This window comes from Haemorhous mexicanus, chromosome 19 (genome assembly GCF_027477595.1).
Source record: "Haemorhous mexicanus isolate bHaeMex1 chromosome 19, bHaeMex1.pri, whole genome shotgun sequence".
NCBI classification, from domain to species: Eukaryota; Metazoa; Chordata; class Aves; order Passeriformes; family Fringillidae; genus Haemorhous; species Haemorhous mexicanus.
In genome coordinates this window covers 9,800,954-9,816,620 of record NC_082359.1, presented here as the reverse complement: position 1 = coordinate 9,816,620, position 15,667 = coordinate 9,800,954, and the positions used below count along the sequence as shown (strand labels likewise).

The 15,667-nt window shown below is 59.6% G+C and overlaps 3 protein-coding genes and 1 long non-coding RNA gene across 7 annotated transcripts in view; 2 read left to right on the top strand and 2 right to left on the bottom strand.

Annotated features, from left to right (window-relative positions):
- Positions 1-353: 353 nt before the first annotated feature.
- C19H12orf76 (chromosome 19 C12orf76 homolog) lies at positions 354-2,316 on the bottom strand. The gene is made up of 2 exons (XM_059863359.1): positions 2,176-2,316; positions 354-2,071 (listed from the first exon to the last, which is right to left on the bottom strand). Exons 1-2 carry the CDS (start codon positions 2,264-2,266, stop codon positions 1,986-1,988), a joined length of 177 nt encoding a protein of 58 aa, XP_059719342.1. The 5' UTR covers positions 2,267-2,316; the 3' UTR covers positions 354-1,985.
- A 2,389-nt stretch (positions 2,317-4,705) lies between these two features.
- LOC132336155 (sodium-dependent serotonin transporter-like) lies at positions 4,706-10,395 on the bottom strand. Its single transcript, XM_059863360.1, is given in 13 exon segments — positions 4,706-5,104; positions 5,106-5,171; positions 5,173-5,303; positions 5,514-5,613; positions 5,707-5,838; positions 6,041-6,153; positions 6,234-6,361; positions 6,637-6,740; positions 7,432-7,566; positions 7,756-7,894; positions 8,031-8,250; positions 8,342-8,476; positions 10,221-10,395. Coding segments are annotated over 13 exon segments (1,977 nt in total).
- Positions 7,372-11,610, top strand: LOC132336156 (uncharacterized). The gene is made up of 2 exons (XR_009488807.1): positions 7,372-7,684; positions 7,786-11,610. It is a non-coding gene; the product is annotated as an uncharacterized LOC132336156 (long non-coding RNA).
- Positions 11,611-14,961: 3,351 nt separating this feature from the next.
- The window catches only part of SGSM1 (small G protein signaling modulator 1), a 36,656-nt gene continuing 35,950 nt past the window's right edge, over positions 14,962-15,667 (top strand). For all 4 annotated transcript variants that reach the window (XM_059863231.1, XM_059863229.1, XM_059863230.1 and 1 more), the window contains exons 1-2: positions 14,962-15,025; positions 15,126-15,169. In XM_059863231.1, the coding sequence (XP_059719214.1) occupies positions 15,007-15,025; positions 15,126-15,169 (63 nt within the window). In that variant the 5' untranslated portion in view covers positions 14,962-15,006. The remainder of the gene's footprint in view (positions 15,026-15,125; positions 15,170-15,667) is intronic.

Genomic DNA, 15,667 nt, shown 5'->3' with positions numbered 1-15,667 from the left:
TTTTTGTGCTTTTGACCCCATTCCAAAGCTTTTTACATCAGCAATTCATGATTTTGTTTATTTGGAAACCCTTCTTACACTGCTTTGGCTGAGTTTTGATTCATAGCTGAGCTGCTGGAAACTTCACAACTGTTGTAGGATGTGCTTCCATTGTGCTGTTAAATGGCTCCTTGCTGACAAACATCCATGGAAACATTCTGCCAGCACTGCCATCCTGTTCCCTGGCTTTCCCTAACACTGCCATCCCACCCCAGGAGCCATGAGGGGACCAGAGGTGGCAATCAGGACAGCCTCACCCCTTTCCTGCCCAGTTACTAACAAACAGCACAGCCATGAATAAATAAGAGCCTGGATTGTTTACTGAGCAGTTTTATTTGTACAAAGAGGCATAGCAGGGAGTGAGGAATGAGAGCAAACAGGAATTCTGCTCCTGGAAATGCAGAGCTGGAGCTGGGAGCTTCACCATCCACCCCCACGAGCAGCACAGGCTGCAGGCCAGGCTTCACAGCGATGAAGGACCAAGGAAAATCAGGAACACAGGAATCAGTGAGCAAAAGGAGGAGCAGAAAGCAATAGAAAGAACAGTGCTGCCTTGCTGCCTCACTCTTGGATTAACAGCTCCGTCTGTTTGAGGCCAGGCTCATTCTGTCATTTCACAAAACAAAGAAATTCCCTGTTCAATGCCAGCACTCAATGTCCTTGAAACAGAACAGAAAACACCTCAGAGGCAGCACGAGGGCTTGAGAACAGGTAAACAACAATTGTTCTGGAAGTTACCTTTTAAAACTCTAAATAAATTACTAAGCAAACCACCCCTATGTTAAATATTAAAGTAATAATTAGTAAAATCCAGTTACTACTTGTAGCAGTGCAAAACAAAATAGCAGCATTCGTATGGAAGTGGGATTCAGTGTAAACTTTTTACTGAAACTGCATAAAATGGGTCTGGCTGGAGCTCAAACTCTTCCAGAGCATCTGCCTGGCTTGCAGACCTTTGGAAGCTCCTGTTTGCCAGAGGACAGTGACCAGCACATGCTGGAATCCCTCACCTGCACCCCAGTTCCCAACAGGTTTAGCAGGGCCGGTTTGATGGGAGATTCTTTGCGGCTTTTTAGCCAGGAGTTAAAGCAAATAACGTTGGGAATGAGAAGCCTGGTTTGGGGAAAACTACACCAGGATCAGGTCATGCATCAGGGTTTCTGCTCAGAGGCAGGAATGGACCAGACCCTCCAACCACTGCTGGCTGGCTCACGGAGCTTTTACCTTTGGAATATTTTTGAATGGGACCTTAAAGCTCATCCTGTTCTACCCCTTGTCCTGATAGGGACACCCCCCACTGCCCCAGGTTGCTCCAAGCCCTGTCCAACCCCCAGGACTCAACGTTCAAACAAGGACCTGAATTAATCAGAAAGCAAAGAGCAGAGCTGGTGTGACCGAGCACGTGGAGCTGCTCCTCGGACAATGTCGCCAGTCTCGCCCTGTTCTTGTGCCAGCCGAGGCCCCGGGTGCCTGCAAGCCCCGGGGATGCTCTGGAGCATACGGGGTCGGACCAGCCTCGCCAAAACGCTGGGATTTGGGAGGCGTTGCTCAGCCCCTGCTCCGAGCCAGGCGGGTTTGCTGCGGACACGCCCCAGGAGCTCCAGGAGTCTGTTTGCTGAGGGAGGGGATGACTTCCAGCACCCGGCCAGAGCACTGCAGGAGCCACGGGATACAACACGGGCAGAAACGGGGGAAAAGCCACGCTCGCATCCTCAGGGCATCCTCAACAGCTGATGGGAGCGGAGGGGAGAACCGGGCGGGACCGGAGCAGTGGCGGCACGGTGGGTACCGGAGGGGAGAACCTGCTGGGTCCGGAGCAGTGCCGGGACGGCGGGTACCAGACGGGAGAAGCGGCAGGGCTGAAGCGGTGCTGGGATGGTGGATGCCAGGTGGGAGAACCGGGTGGGATGCAGCATTCTCTCGATGCCCCGGCGGGTCCCGCTCCGCTACCGCCGCCGGACGGGCCGGTACACGCAGATGGCCATGAGGATGATGGTGAGCAGGAGAGCGCTGAGGATGCTGCCCAGCAGCACTGCGGCGAGAAGAGAAAGAACATTAATTCAACACTCCCTGAGCAACTCCCGAGCCCCCGGCCGGGTCGTGGCGGGGCTATACCCGGTGCCCCCCGCTCCTCACCCAGGTTCTGGTGCTGCAGCACAGCGTAGGGCCGGCTGCGCTCCGCCGGGCCCGGGGACAGCGCCCAGCCCCGCGCCACCGCCAGCCCCATCGCGCCGCGACACCCACGGACCCCGCCGGGCTTTGTGCGCCGGGCCCGGCCCTGCCCCTTCCTGCGGCCCGCCCCGCCCCGGGACCGGCCTTCCGGGGGAGCGGGGCGATGCCGGGGCACCGGGAGCGGCACCGGGAACGGCACCGGGAGCGGCACCGGGAGCGCTGCGCCCCGCGCCCTCTCGGGGCAGACCCGCGCGTCCACCCCGCGCGTCCCTCCACCCCGTGGGCATCTTCTCCCCCCCAGCCCCCCAAGGCCTGTGTGTCTCCCCAAACCCCGTGTGTCCCCCCCAAGCCCCCGCTGTCACGAGCGTGGGTTTTTCCCGGTGTTTTAAGGTCCCCAAACACCGAGGAACGGTGATGCTGCTCTGGATGCGACGGGGGTGGGAAGCCGCGGCAGGTGGCTGATTCGCACCGGCCCAGGGATGCCTCACCCCGACCCAGGGTTTGGTTTTAAAATGAGAGATATGAGGGTATTTCCCTCTTCAAACGCTTATTCCAGGGATGCCCCGGGATGGGGCGGCAGGAGGCACCGACCTGCCCGGATTCAGCAGCACCTGGGACCCACCCCCCGGCTCGGGCGATTCCTCGGCCGGATTTTGGATCTTTGTAGCAGGACAAGGTGTGTCTGGACGGCGACAGCCCCCCTGTCCCCCAGCTCAGCCCGGGCTCTGAGTCCCGCACGGCTCTCCATGAACACAGCACTGCGAGCTTCAGCTCCTCTCTCTGCCCTCATCTCCGAGCATCAGCATCAGCTTTATTTTCCAAACACTCACGGCACAGCTACAGACATGCACGGGGGAACCTCGGAGCGAGGCGATTCCTCCATCTGCTCCGGGAGTTGGGGTTCTCCTCCAACCCCGGGCGTTTGGCCCCTTGGCTGCCCGCCCGGGGGCCGCAGCGCTGCTCCCGTTCTCCCTGCCGTGGTTTTCTCCGTGCCAGCAGCGAGAACGGGCTCAGCTCTGCCGGGACGTGCCGCCGGTGCCGGGGATGCTCGTGGAGATGCCAGGTCCGGTCCGCGGTGAGGAGGGCGATGGCAGCTGCCCCATCGCTGTGCCAAGGAGGGAGCCCGAGCAGCCTCCGTGTTCCCCGGCCGTGCCACCGCGCTACAGGACGGGGGCCATGCCCACCCCCTCTGCCTGGGGGGCTCGCATGAGCTTCTCGGGCCGAATGCAGACGGCGAGGCGCTGATTGAGAGACAAAACACAGCGCGTTTCCTCCCTGCGCTCCTCCGAGCCCTCCCCAGGGCGTTAAATCCCGGTGGGATTTAATTGCCACTGGAACAAGGATGCTGAGGATGCACCATCCAGCCCGGCTCCCCAGCCTCGGGCTGACCCGAGTGGGGTCCCTGCCCACCCCAGCGCACTCAGGAGCCGTGGGATTGTCAGTCCTGCTCCTGACCTGCTTGAGGGACCCTGGAGTCCAGACGAGCTTGTACACCATGTACAGGGGGATGCAGATGAAGGACGATGCTCCAATGAGGAATCCCACGGAGATGCTCCACTCGGGGTACTGGTACTCAAAGAGGGTCAGGGGAGGCTGGTCCAGGAGGGAGCTGATGACAATGAACTGTAACGAGCAGAGCCACAGGGACCTCGAGTCCTGTGAGCAGCTCCAGCCCCTTACACCAGACAGACATGGAGGGGCTGGAGCATGTCCAGGGAGGGCAACAGAGCTGGAGCACCAGGAGCAGCTGAGGGAGCTGGGAAAGGGGCTCAGCCCGGAGAAAAGGGGGCTCAGGGAGGATTTTCTATCTCCCCACAACTCCCTGATAGGAGGGTGCAGCCAGATGGGGGTTGGGCTCTGCTTCCAGGGGACAAGGAATAGAACCAGAGGAAGTGGCCTCAAGTTGTGCCAGGTGGACACCAGGGAAAATTTCCTCACCAAAAGGGCTGCCCAGCCCTGGCACAGCTGCCCAGGGCAGTGGTGGAGTCCCCATCTGTGGAGGGCTTTAACAGATATGTGGATGTGGGCCTTGGGAACATGGGTTAGTGGTGGCCTTGGCAGTGCTGGGTAACGCTTGAACTCTTTGATCTTAGAGGGCTTTTCCAATCTCAATAATTCCCTGATCTCCCCAGCCCTGGCACTGATGGCAGCTCACCCCACAGGTTATCAGGATACAGGGGTAGAACAAGATGATCTCTGAGGTTCATTCCAACCCAAACTATTCTGTAGTTCCATGAATCTATGAGCACCCTCATCATCCTGCTGCTCTCCCTGTCATCCCAAATCCCAGCCAGCATGGACATCACAGGGACATCTCCCAGGCTGCCACCCTGGCTGGGTGAGGGTTGGGAGGCTCTGTCAAACAAGCCCTGTGAGCCACTGGCCTGAGAGGGCTGCTCAGCCCCGTGCTGAAACAAAACCTTTGCTGTGTGCTTTGATGATAATGCTCCTCTCTTAATAACCAGGGCAAAGTGCTTAGAGCCATAATTAATCCTCACAAGGCCTCTTCTCCTGCAGATCCAGTGAGATTAGACCCCTCTGCCGACGGCAGCCTTTGAAGTGCCGTGGGAGCTGGCATTTCAAAGGGATGGATCCAGCCCAGCACAGGGGAGATGGACCCGTGGCCAGCCCTGCCAGGGATGCTGGGTGCTGGGAGGATGAGGCAAAGCTGAGCTTGCACCTGTGTGAGCACCCAGCTTTGCCCTGGAGCTGTGGAAAAGGCTGGAAAATGAACTTCCATCTCTCTCTCTTGGTGAGGCCCTGGGGATGTGGGCACTGTGGCAGTGCCCCTGGCTGGAGCAGCAGCATGGGGAGGGCTGGCATGAGGTCCCACAGCCCTGTCTGCTCTCCTGGCAGCTTTGTCACCTCGTGTGGGGGAGAGGGGAGTTATGCATGGCACGGGGAGCTGGGCAGCAGAGGGGAGTGGCTGTTCTGCAGGGTGTCCAGAGGGACAGCAATGACCTTGTCCGTAATTTGGCCATGGATACTCACCGCCAGCAAGGCTGGGCTGATGGCAACCCAGCACAGCTTCCAGAAGAGCCCTGGGGTGAAGCCCAGCATGGCTTTGACATCGTGGGAGAACCTCTGGATCCCTGCCAGAGGAGAGAGCCCTCACAGCCCCAGGATCCTGCTGGGGATGTGGGGTCAGGGATGTCCACACAGCCACAGCGGCCCCTGTTCCCATCCCAGCCTGGCCAGGAGCCACACACGGGATCCAGTGCCTGGGATTTACTCACCTGTGCAGGGTCACACACCCATGTAGGTGCCCATGAGTGTTTTCCACGACAGAGGCAGTTTCTTACCATAAAACCAGGAGACAGCAATGGTTTCCAGCAGCACCACTGCCAGGATGGAGCAGCCAGCACCAAACTCCTCCAGCAGCTTCACCACATAGGCTCCCCCCTGGAGCAGCAGGAGGAGGGGGAGGCTGCAGACCCCACGGGGTGAAGGAGGGGATGTGGGGGGCCAGGGCAGGGTGGTGCCAGGGGAACTCACGTAGGTGAGGGTGCTGAGGGAGCCCAGGAAACAGACTGTGATGAGGCCGAGGACGAAGAGCTCCCGTCGCCCTGCCAGGACCTGGGGGTACTCATCCATCACGGCCGTGATCACAGCTTCCAAACCTCCAAACTGCAAAGGAAATGCTGGTGTGGGGTGGGGAAATGGGATGTGGGGACAGTCCTGCTCTCCAAGAAAATCCACATGGCAGAGCAGGGATGTCCCATCCCATCCCATCCCAAGGGCATACCTCCCCTTGTCACTCCACTATCAGCCATGGGACATGGCCACCCCCAGTCCCTGCTAGGGACACAGCTGGGCTCTCCCCTCCTACCGTGCTGTCCAGCCCCAGGGTGATCATCATCAGGAAGAAAATGATGGCGAAGAAGGTGGATCCCACCATGTTGGCAATTGCTTCAGGGTAGGTGATGAAGAGGAGGCTGGGGCCTGGGAGGGGACACTGGCTTGGTTAGCTGTTCCCTGGCACAGCCCTGGGCGTGGGAAGAGGCTGCTGGAGGGAGGAGAACCTTTATCTCTGGCGACATCCTCCACCTCCACGTCCCTCATCTCGGCCATGTAGCCCAGCACGGTGAAGATGACGAAGCCTGAGAGGAAGCTGGTGAGGCAGTTCACAGCACTGGTGACCAGCGCATCCCTGGAAGGCAGAAAAGAGGCAGAGACCCCACTCCAGGTCAGCTCTCACCCTGCTCCAGCTGCTCTGGCCTTCTTCCACTCCAGTTCCCTCTCCTAGCCTGTCACACCAAAACCATCAGTGAAATGGGGAAAGGTGCCCAGCCTGCAGCCACAGGGACCAGGAGCTGTTGGGATGTGGCAGTGGGGACCAGGAGCTGTTGGGATGTGGCAGTGGGGACTAGGAGCTGCCACAACATGCCTCTCCTTGCAGCTGTGCCCACTGGGATGGACCCTCACCGGTAGCAGTTGTTGTGGAAATGGTTGTAACTGGCCAGAGCAAGGAGGACTCCAAATCCAGGGCCCAAGGAGAAGAAAATCTGTGCAGCAGCGTCCACCCAAACCTGGAGGGAGAAACAACAGGAGGATGGGCAGGGAAGGAGGTCCTTGGGGCTGGGATGGGGCTGGGAGGTGCCCCACAGTACCAATGGCATGGACACCCCATGGCACAGGGGTGGGGGTGTGCTGAGAGCATCCAGAGAGGAGGGTCCAGAGCTCCTCTCCTGCCTGCCCCGTGCCTCCAGGAGATGTCCTGGGGCTGAGGAGCTGCTGTGGCATGGAGTGAGCTCATTCCCACCCTGGGCTCCTGCCCAGCAGGGCTCAGCAGTGTCACCCACGCTCGGAGCAGGGATGGATGGAGGGGAGCCCCGAGCCGGCCGTGCCCACTCCTGCCTGGCACATTCAGTGCTGGCAGCCCTCATTACCTTTAATGAGAATTCTCAAGTGCTGCCTGGTAATTACCCACAGGAAGCCCATTGTCAGCCCAGGGGGGAGCACAGCACAAACAAAACCGGCCAGAATGAGATGGGTGATTCAATTATGGATTTACATTTCCAAGAGCCTGTCCAGGGCACCTCGTTTCTGTGGGAACAAGGGCCCCATTGCCCTGTGGTGGGGCCAGACGCGTGAGCAGGGTTGGGTGGGTGTCCTGGGGAGGGGTTTTGGGTGCTGCCCTGCCCAGATGGGTGGGTGGGTGTGCTCTGGAGGGCTCTGGGTGCTGCCATGCCCCGGGCAGGGGGTCCCACCCTCACTCACCGCGGTGCTCAGCAGCTTGCCCCAGTCTGGGCGCAGGTAGAAGACGACCCCTCTCCAGGCTCCAGGCAGGGTGGCCCCTCGGATGAGCAGGATGAGCAGGACAATGTAGGGCAGCGTGGCTGTCACCCACACCACCTGAGGGAGGCAGCTGTCACCCCGTGTCACCACCCAGCACCCAAACCCTGCCCTGGGCTTGCTCAGGGTGGCCTCGGGCAGGGGATGAGGAGGAGGTGACATCCCCTCTTGCAGTCAGGTGGGTGGCAAGATCCTACCAGGTGAGGAGTCCCTCCTGCCCTGGCAGAGCAGTGCTGGAGCCCTCCTCACCTTCCCAGAGGTTTTCACCCCTTTCCACAGGCTGAAGTAGACGATGGTGAAGATGAGGAAGAGGCAGAGGAGCAGCTGCCAGCGGATCCCCCCAATGTCATACAGACCCCCGGATTTCTGGATCTCCAGGACCTTCCTCCTGCAGGCAGGGATCCCCAGGGCTGGGAGCAGGCTCAGCCCCAGGCAGGCAGTCCCTGAGCTCCTCAGGAGCATTCCCACCCCAGAGCCTCCTCAGGGATGTGCTCAGCTCACACCACCCACATCCGTGCACCTACGTGTAAAACTCCTCAGCGGGGGACCTGGAGAAGTTGGTCCAGGTCACGTTGCTCTTCCCAAAGTAGTTGGTGCAGTCAGGGGTGTTCCAGGGGTTGTCACAGCTTGCCCAGGGCAGGGTGCCCGAGAAGGACGAGTAGAAGTAGTAGAGAGCCCAGGCAATGATGGTGTTGTAGTAGAAGGAGACGTAGAGGCCGATGATGCAGATGGCAAAGCCGATGCCTGGGAAAAGCAGGATCAGGCTCAGCTTTGGGGCACGGCTTTGGGGACCTGCTGGGGGTCACGGTGTCACCCCCAGCTGGGGCTCTCTCACCTTTAAAGATGGGGCAGATGCGCTTCCAGATGGGGATGGCACCTGTCCTGTGGAACTGCCCCAGGGCCAGCTCCATGTAGAAGAGGGGCACCCCCCCAAAAACAGCCATCAGCGTGTAGGGGATGAGGAAGGCTCCTGCAGGGGGGGAGCAGAGCAGGGTGAACACCAGGCTGCCAGGGGACCATGGTATTGTCACCTCTCTCCCTCCTGGCACTGCCCCAGCAGGTTTGGATGTGTTTGTGAGAAGCTTTGGAAATGATCTGGTCGGAGGAGCTCAGAGATGTGAGACCCTGCTTGGTGTTCCAGCTTGTGGGCTCCCAGGACAGCCCTGCTGGAGTCCCAGCCCTTGCTGGGGAGGCACCATTTGGCCAGGATGGAACAAAAAACCACACAAACCATTGGGACACAGGGGAGGGGACACCCAGCACCCCTCAGGTCTGGAAGAGTTTTGGAGGAAAATCTGACTGAATATGCACAGCCACCCCAAGACACATAATTAGTGCTGTAATCTGCATTATTCATTACATCCTCATTTTTACTGGGGCTACACTTGTACCCCATGGAGTTTTTGGAAGTGGAACTGCTCTCTGAGTTCTGCTGGGATTAGTTAATTTAACCCCCACAGCTCCTCCCTCTGACAGATGTGAGTGTGGTGCACCCCAACATTCCCAGTATCCCCAAAACCCTCAGCACCTCCAGCATCTCTGGCATCCCCAGCACTCCCAGTATCCCCAGTCACCTCCCAGTCACCTCCAGTATCCCAAACATCCCCAGCACCATCCTGCAGCCCCCCTGTCTGCCTGGCAGGACTGGCCCAACAGGACCAAGTGTTTTCAGTGTTTTCCTTCCAGGCAGAGCCCGGGTTGTGGGTGAGTCCAGTGCTGCCCATCCCAGTGTTCCCCCTCCATGGGGCTATGCTCCCCCAGAGCTGCTCCCTGAATTCCTCACCCTCCCAAGTGCATGGGGCAGTGGAAACCTCCCACCCAAAGCACAGGCACGCAGGGGGGCTCAGCTCTGCTCCCAATCCCACAGGAGCAACTCACAAATAACTCTGTTTCAACGTGGGCACCTGGGATCCACAGTTTTGCCTTGAGTATGGAACTAATTATCTCTTTCTAATTTTCCCAAGCAGTAGAGGATGCTCCCCGAAAGCCAACTTTGGCAATTAAATCCGCTGCGCTTTCCCAAACAGCTCAAAATTCCAATCCCTCTTTTTCATTTCCATGGGGGGGGGGGGGGTTTCTATCCTGCTCCATTCCCAGCAATTTATTTAGTTGCCGTTTACTGAAGGATTTTCCCTTTGTGGTGTTTCTGTGTCTTCTCTCCCCGTTGATCCCTCAAAGCTGGAGCTGCTCGTGAGGTCCAGCACTGCCAGCCAGGATCCACAGCAGGAGGGTGGGATGCTCGTCAGGATGGTTTTAAACCAGGAGCCATCCCAAAGGGCAGCTTCCCAGAGTCCCAAAATCATGAAGTGTGCGAACCTCCCAGCTCAAATTTAAGGACCTTTATCCTTTTATGCATTTTGGACCATGCTAATTTCCCTTTGTGATCCTAGAGCTGCTAATGCACCTCTAACCCCACTGGGAAAGGAGGGGAAGACCAGGAATGGAGGGAAAGACCAGGAAATGAGGAAATGACCCCAGGGAAGGAGGATGGAGGGAGAGGAGGAGGATTTTGAATGAAGAGAGACACAAACAGAAAAGACACAGATATTGGGAGAAGTTGGGTCGGTCTTTAAACCGCCCTGTCTGAAGTGGAGCAGCTGGAAACAAAGAAGGAGAAGAAACAGTGAATTCTTCAGGGTGGGAAAGATGGAAAAGGAGGAAAAAGGCATCTTTTCTCCAAAAGAAGACTTAAATAAGCCCAGTGGTGTCCTTACCCCCTCCGTTCTGGTAGCAGATGTAAGGGAACCGCCAGACGTTGCCCAGATCGACGGCGAATCCGACGACGGAGAGGAGGAAATCCATCTTTTTGCTCCACTTGTCCCTGGGGTGGGTCTGGGGGTTTGGGGCTGCAGGGCTGGCAGGGGGACCCAGGCAGGGCTGCTCTGCCATCCTGCCACCCCGGCAAATCCTGCAGGATTCAGGCTGAGTAACTTGGGAAGGATTTCTGTGTGGCTGATGACAGATCCGAGGAGGGGAGGGTCAGGCTGACTGCGCTTCCCCACCTCCCGCTGGAAACCCACGGCACGGAGAGCAGGGAAACAGAGCCGTGTTCTGATCAAAGGCTGCCGGGGAGGGCAGCCCCCGAGCGAGGGGACCAGCCTGACCCTGCAGGGACCGGCATCACCTCACGGGGACCAGCCTGACCCTGCAGGGACCGGCATCACCTCGTGGGGACCAGCCTGACCCTGCAGGGACCGGCATCACCTCGTGGGGACCAACCTGACCCTGCAGGGACAGATATCACCTCGTGGGGACCAGCCTGACCCTGCAGGGACCGGCATCACCTCACGGGGACCAGCCTGACCCTGCAGGGACCGGCATCACCTCACGGGGACCAGCCTGACCCTGCAGGGACCGGCATCACCTCACAGGGACCAGCCTGACCCTGCAGGGACCGGCATCACCTCGTGGGGACCGGCCTCACCTTGTGTGAATAAACATCACCCCGTGGGTCCCACCCAGGGGAGGGGATTCCAGCTCAGTTTTTGGGGCTGAGGTGGTAAAATGGGACTGGGTTTCCTCCTTCCTCCTGACAGATCCTTATTTCTCTCTCCGTGGTTTGTTTTGCTAAGGAGGTGACATTGATGCTTGCAGGGGGAATTCGGGAATCATGGAGCGGTTTGGGATGGAAGGGACCTTTAAAGGTCACCTCATCCATCTGGGCTCGGCAGGTCTCTCTGGGGTGGGAATTGCTGGGAAAAAGCCACACGAAAGTGAAATAACTTTCACAGCTGAGCTGTGACCAGGAGGGGATAGCAGCGTCCCCAAAGCCACCGCTCTGCCCTGTGACAGTTTCACAGCAAAATTCATTGCAGTGAAACGTGTCTGTGCAGGGCTTGCACAGACCTGGGGTCACCGGGTTCTCCCGGGGCTCTGGGGGCCTCCAGCCCCGGCTTTGCCAGCCTTCCCCAGCTTTAATTAAAAGAAGCTCTGGGAGAGACGGAGCCGGGGCTGCGGCTCCGGGGCCATGGTGAGCGGGTTGCTGTGACGACGGTGACATTGTGACGCAGCTGCCCGGCACGGGAAGCCTCTGGACACTGTTAATCCCTCAGGCACACACACGGGGACCCCTTAGAAACCTCCAGTTAAAAGCACATTTGTGTATTTTTTTGTTTTGTTTTGTTTTGTTTGTGTCTGGTCCTGGCTGCTTCGGCTGTCATAGAATGGAATCACAGAATCATGGAATTGTTTAGGTTGGAAAAGCCTAAAAGTGGATCCAGTCCTGTCAGTCCTTCCACAGGGTGGATTGCACTCCCTCTGCGCTGTGAAACCTGAAATTTTTGTTGCTTTAAGGTGAAATAACTAATTGTTCTTTGAACACCTCTCCGGTGAAACACAGCAGTTTTCTGCTGCTGGGGTTCCATGGAACCACGAGGATATTCCCCCAGTGAGGGGTTGGGTGGGGGGGTCAGGGTGGTCCCTGGGCTGGGGGAAGGGAGCAGGGATTGGGGAGTCCCAGCACAGCCCCTCCATCAGCCCCCAGTCCTAAACCCGGTGTGGCTCCCCCCAGCCCCAGCACACAGGTGAGGGAGAGTTGATCTGCTGTGGTTTGTACAGGATTTATGCCCCTCCTGGCACTTCCCAGAGACGTGCATCCCAATCCTTCAGAGCTGGAGTGGAGATGAAAGCCGAGGCTGTGGGGGCTGCCAGTGGGGCCGCCCTTGTGCTGAGTTTTGGGATGAAGGGGAGAAATCCCCCCCTGGGAGCAGGGTTTACCCCTGACCAAAGAACCATCTCGGGGCATAAATAACAGAACTGAGGCAGCTGGTGCCCTAACAACTGTGAAAAATAATAGATCATAGAGATTAGAGAATAGAGAATAGAGAATAGTTCCTTCTCTGCTGCTGGCCCTTCTTTTCTCTGGGTGGTTTATGAGGAGCGGCTCAGTGGGACAAGTGGGAGACCTCTCTGTGCCCATGTCCTGCCCCTGCTCAGGAGGGCTCAGCAGATGGGCTCAGGCACTGCCAGGGGTCTCAGGGGTCTGTGGGGAAGCAGGGACAGCCCCCAGCATCCCTCGAGCACTGCACAGGGACCCCTTTCCCAGTGTGAAGTAGCAGCTGCTCAAACTCTGCTGTCTGTTTCCATCGAAGCTCCTTTCTCTCCTGAAGAGTCTCTTGTTTCCCTCACACCGAGCTATTAAATCACGCTCGGGGGGGCAGAGCTGGGCCCGCAGGAGCGGCCGTGGCCGGAGCTGCTCCCACGGCCGGAGCCGTGCCGGGTTTGCAGCGCAGGGATGCGCACGCTGCTGTCCGGGAGCTCGCTGTGCTCAGGCACGGACCCAGCACGGCGGATGCCCCGCTCCAGCCCAGGGCTGAGCCGAGCCGTCGGTTCGGTACCTCCATCCCTGACAGAGCCCCGGGCTCGCTGGGGAATGAGCCGTGAACGCTGCCGGTGCCGATGCGGCTGCGGCTCCCCCGGCAGCGGGGCAGGGCCGCGCTGTCAGATCCATCGGCCGAGAGCTCTGACATCTCCACTGCTCTTAGAAGCTGCAAGGTGGAAAGAGCTGCTGGAGGTGGGAGGAGGGCAGGGGGAGAGGTGTCTTGGGGAGGTCATGGAGTGGTTTGGGTTGGAAAGGACCTTAAAGATCAGCCAGTGCCACCTCCTGCCATGGCAGGGACACCTTGCACTGTCCCAGGCTGCCCCAAACCCATCCAACCTGGCCTTGGGCACTTCCAGGGGTGGAGCAGCCACAGCTTCTCTGTGCCAGGGCCTCACCACTCACAGGGAGGAATTCCTTCCCAATATCCTGTCTCTACACCTGAGACATAGTGGTCAGACAGTCTGTGCACTGCCTCGGCCACTTACTTCTGCTTTTTCCCTGTTATTTTCTGCATTCAAAGCACAAATTACTTCAGATTGAAAATGCAGAGTTTAAATCCAGCTCCAATCAGATTTAAATTTGAACATCCCTTGCTTTAGAAGTTGTTTCTAAACACCACGATGACTTGATCAGCAGAATGCTTTTATCCCACCTGCTCATCCATGCAGGGGGCTGAATTGTGGTCTTAAAACAACTATCCTGCTTAAGCCTGAGAGGCAGCAGTGGGAAGTTTAATTTAATTAGCATGAGACTCGGAGATGTAACTTAATCACATTAAGTATAGATCAACGTGCTCTCATTTAAGCTCTCCAAGCTCCAGAAATCAGGGGCCAATCATCTCCCACCTGGCTTTAATCTGAGGAGAAGCAGAATTTTCCAAGGAAAAGGAAGTAGCAAGGATTGGGGGGAGCTTGTCCCTGTGCTTTTTTCAGATTTTCTCCCATAGATTCTGGGACCCATCCGGTCCAGCAATCACATTCCCCCGAGTTCCATTTGTGCTAAACGGGTACTTAACAAGCAAATAAACAGCGAAAAGCAAACAGAGGACACGGAAATACGGGTATGGCCCAGGCTTCCTCCTGGCCCCCGGAAGGCACAGAAGGAAAGGAATTCGGATTAATCCCGAGGCCAAAGCTCCCTCCTGTTCTCCTGCCAGCCTGGGCAGTGGAGGGAACCGCCGGGATGATGGTCCCCGCTGTCACTAGAGCCACCGAGGAGGAGCAAAGCTCCGAGACAGAGGATGCAGCCCAGCTCTGGGGTCTGGCTGGGGGCTGCCGGAGCGTGTGTGACAGCGTGTCCCTGCCGTCCATGCCGGGATTGAGCCCCGGTGCAGCGGGGCCAGGCGGGGCCGTGCCGGTGGCCGCTGCCCGGGCACTGCCGCGGTTTGTAGTTATTGGAAACCGGACTGCGGAGGAGCCAGGATGCTGTTTCTATGGAAATGTCCTGGAACAGTAAACCAGGGACGAGGAAAACAGGAGAGATGGCATTGGAGCTGCAGGCAGCGCACTCTCCGAGGGGTGATTTTGAGAGGAGGCGCTGGGGGTCTCTGGTCGTTGTCGCCTTCCCGCTGTGCTGGAGCTCACCGGAGCGGGGCTGGAAGCCTCACGCCTGAAAGGACGTGGTTGTTCCGCCCCTGCGAGGGACCCCCAGAGCCCTGACCCCCTGTCCGAGGCCACACACTGCCCCAGCCATCCTCATGTGCAGGGACACCCCAGGGCTCTCCCCGTCCGGTGTCACCCAGCCCTGCCACCACCGTCCCCGGGCACCTCGGGGCTGGGCCGGGGGTGCGGGGGCCCGGCTGGGATAACGGGGATCAGCTGCTGGGGGGGAGCAGGAGGCGACACCGGGCGCTGGGGACGGCTGTGACCACACCGTGGGACCGGTTCCGGTTGAGACCGGGGCGAGAGCACCGGCCCGGACCCGGTCGCCCCTCGGGCCGCCGCTGCCGGGGCTGCCGGGGGTGTCAGTGCCGGGGGTACGGGGCGAGCCGGGGGTCCCGGGGCTGCGGATGCGGGGAGGACCGTGGATGCCGGTGCCGGGGTACCGGAGCCGCGGGTCCCGGGGTGCCGGTGCCGGTCGCGGATTGGCGGCGGCGGCGGCCCCTCCCCGGCGGGGCGGGGGGCGGTGCGGGCCCGGCCCGGTGCCCGGCAGTCTGCGGGCGCTGCGGAGCGAGCGCGGCCATGGCGGCGGCCCCGGCGGGTACGGCGGGCGGGGACCGCGACCGGGCACCGGCACCGGGACAGGGGGTGGAGGGGCAGGGCAGCACTAACGGGTCTCTTCTCCTCATTTCTCCCCGCAGAGGCGGAGACCCGGCAGCGGCTGCTGCGCACCGTGAAGAAGGAGGTGGGTGCGGGACCCCCGGGAGCAGCCCCGGCCCAGTGCCCGCGGGGAGCGGCGGCTCTGCCCGGGGGGAGCCCCGGGCTCGCCCGCCCGCCGCATCCGCTGGCTCTGGCTGCTGCTGCTGCCGCGGGGTTCAGAGCCCCCAAAAACCAGCCCGGAGCGGGGCCGAGAGCCCAGCCGGGCGCGGTTGCGGGTCCCGGGGGGCGGAGGAGCATCCCTGCAGCGCCAGTGCCTTGGAAAATCCTTGGCATCCTCGGAAAATCGCATTTGGCTGGAGCAGAGCACGCCACAACTTGGGATTTTCCGCAGGGGAAAAGGGGCGACTCCCGGTGCTGCATCCTTCCCTTGGGAGCGGGGATGGGACGAGCCCTTCCCGCAGCTCCTTGGCAGGGCGGGGGGCAGCGAGTGCTGGGGACCCCGGCCAGGAAAAGGGGGGGCCCAAATGTGTGTGCCCGGTGCGGGGTGATGGCGTTCCGCATCTCGCCGTGCTCCCCCTCCTCG

Coding starts and splice junctions, on each gene's coding strand:
- C19H12orf76 (XM_059863359.1), bottom strand. CDS start 2,266: ATGGGGCTGGCGGTGGCGCGGGGCTGGGCGCTGTCCCCGGGCCCGGCG. Junction 2,072..2,175: donor GCTGCAGCACCAGAACCTGG/GTGAGGAGCGGG, acceptor TTCTCGCCGCAG/TGCTGCTGGGCAGCATCCTC.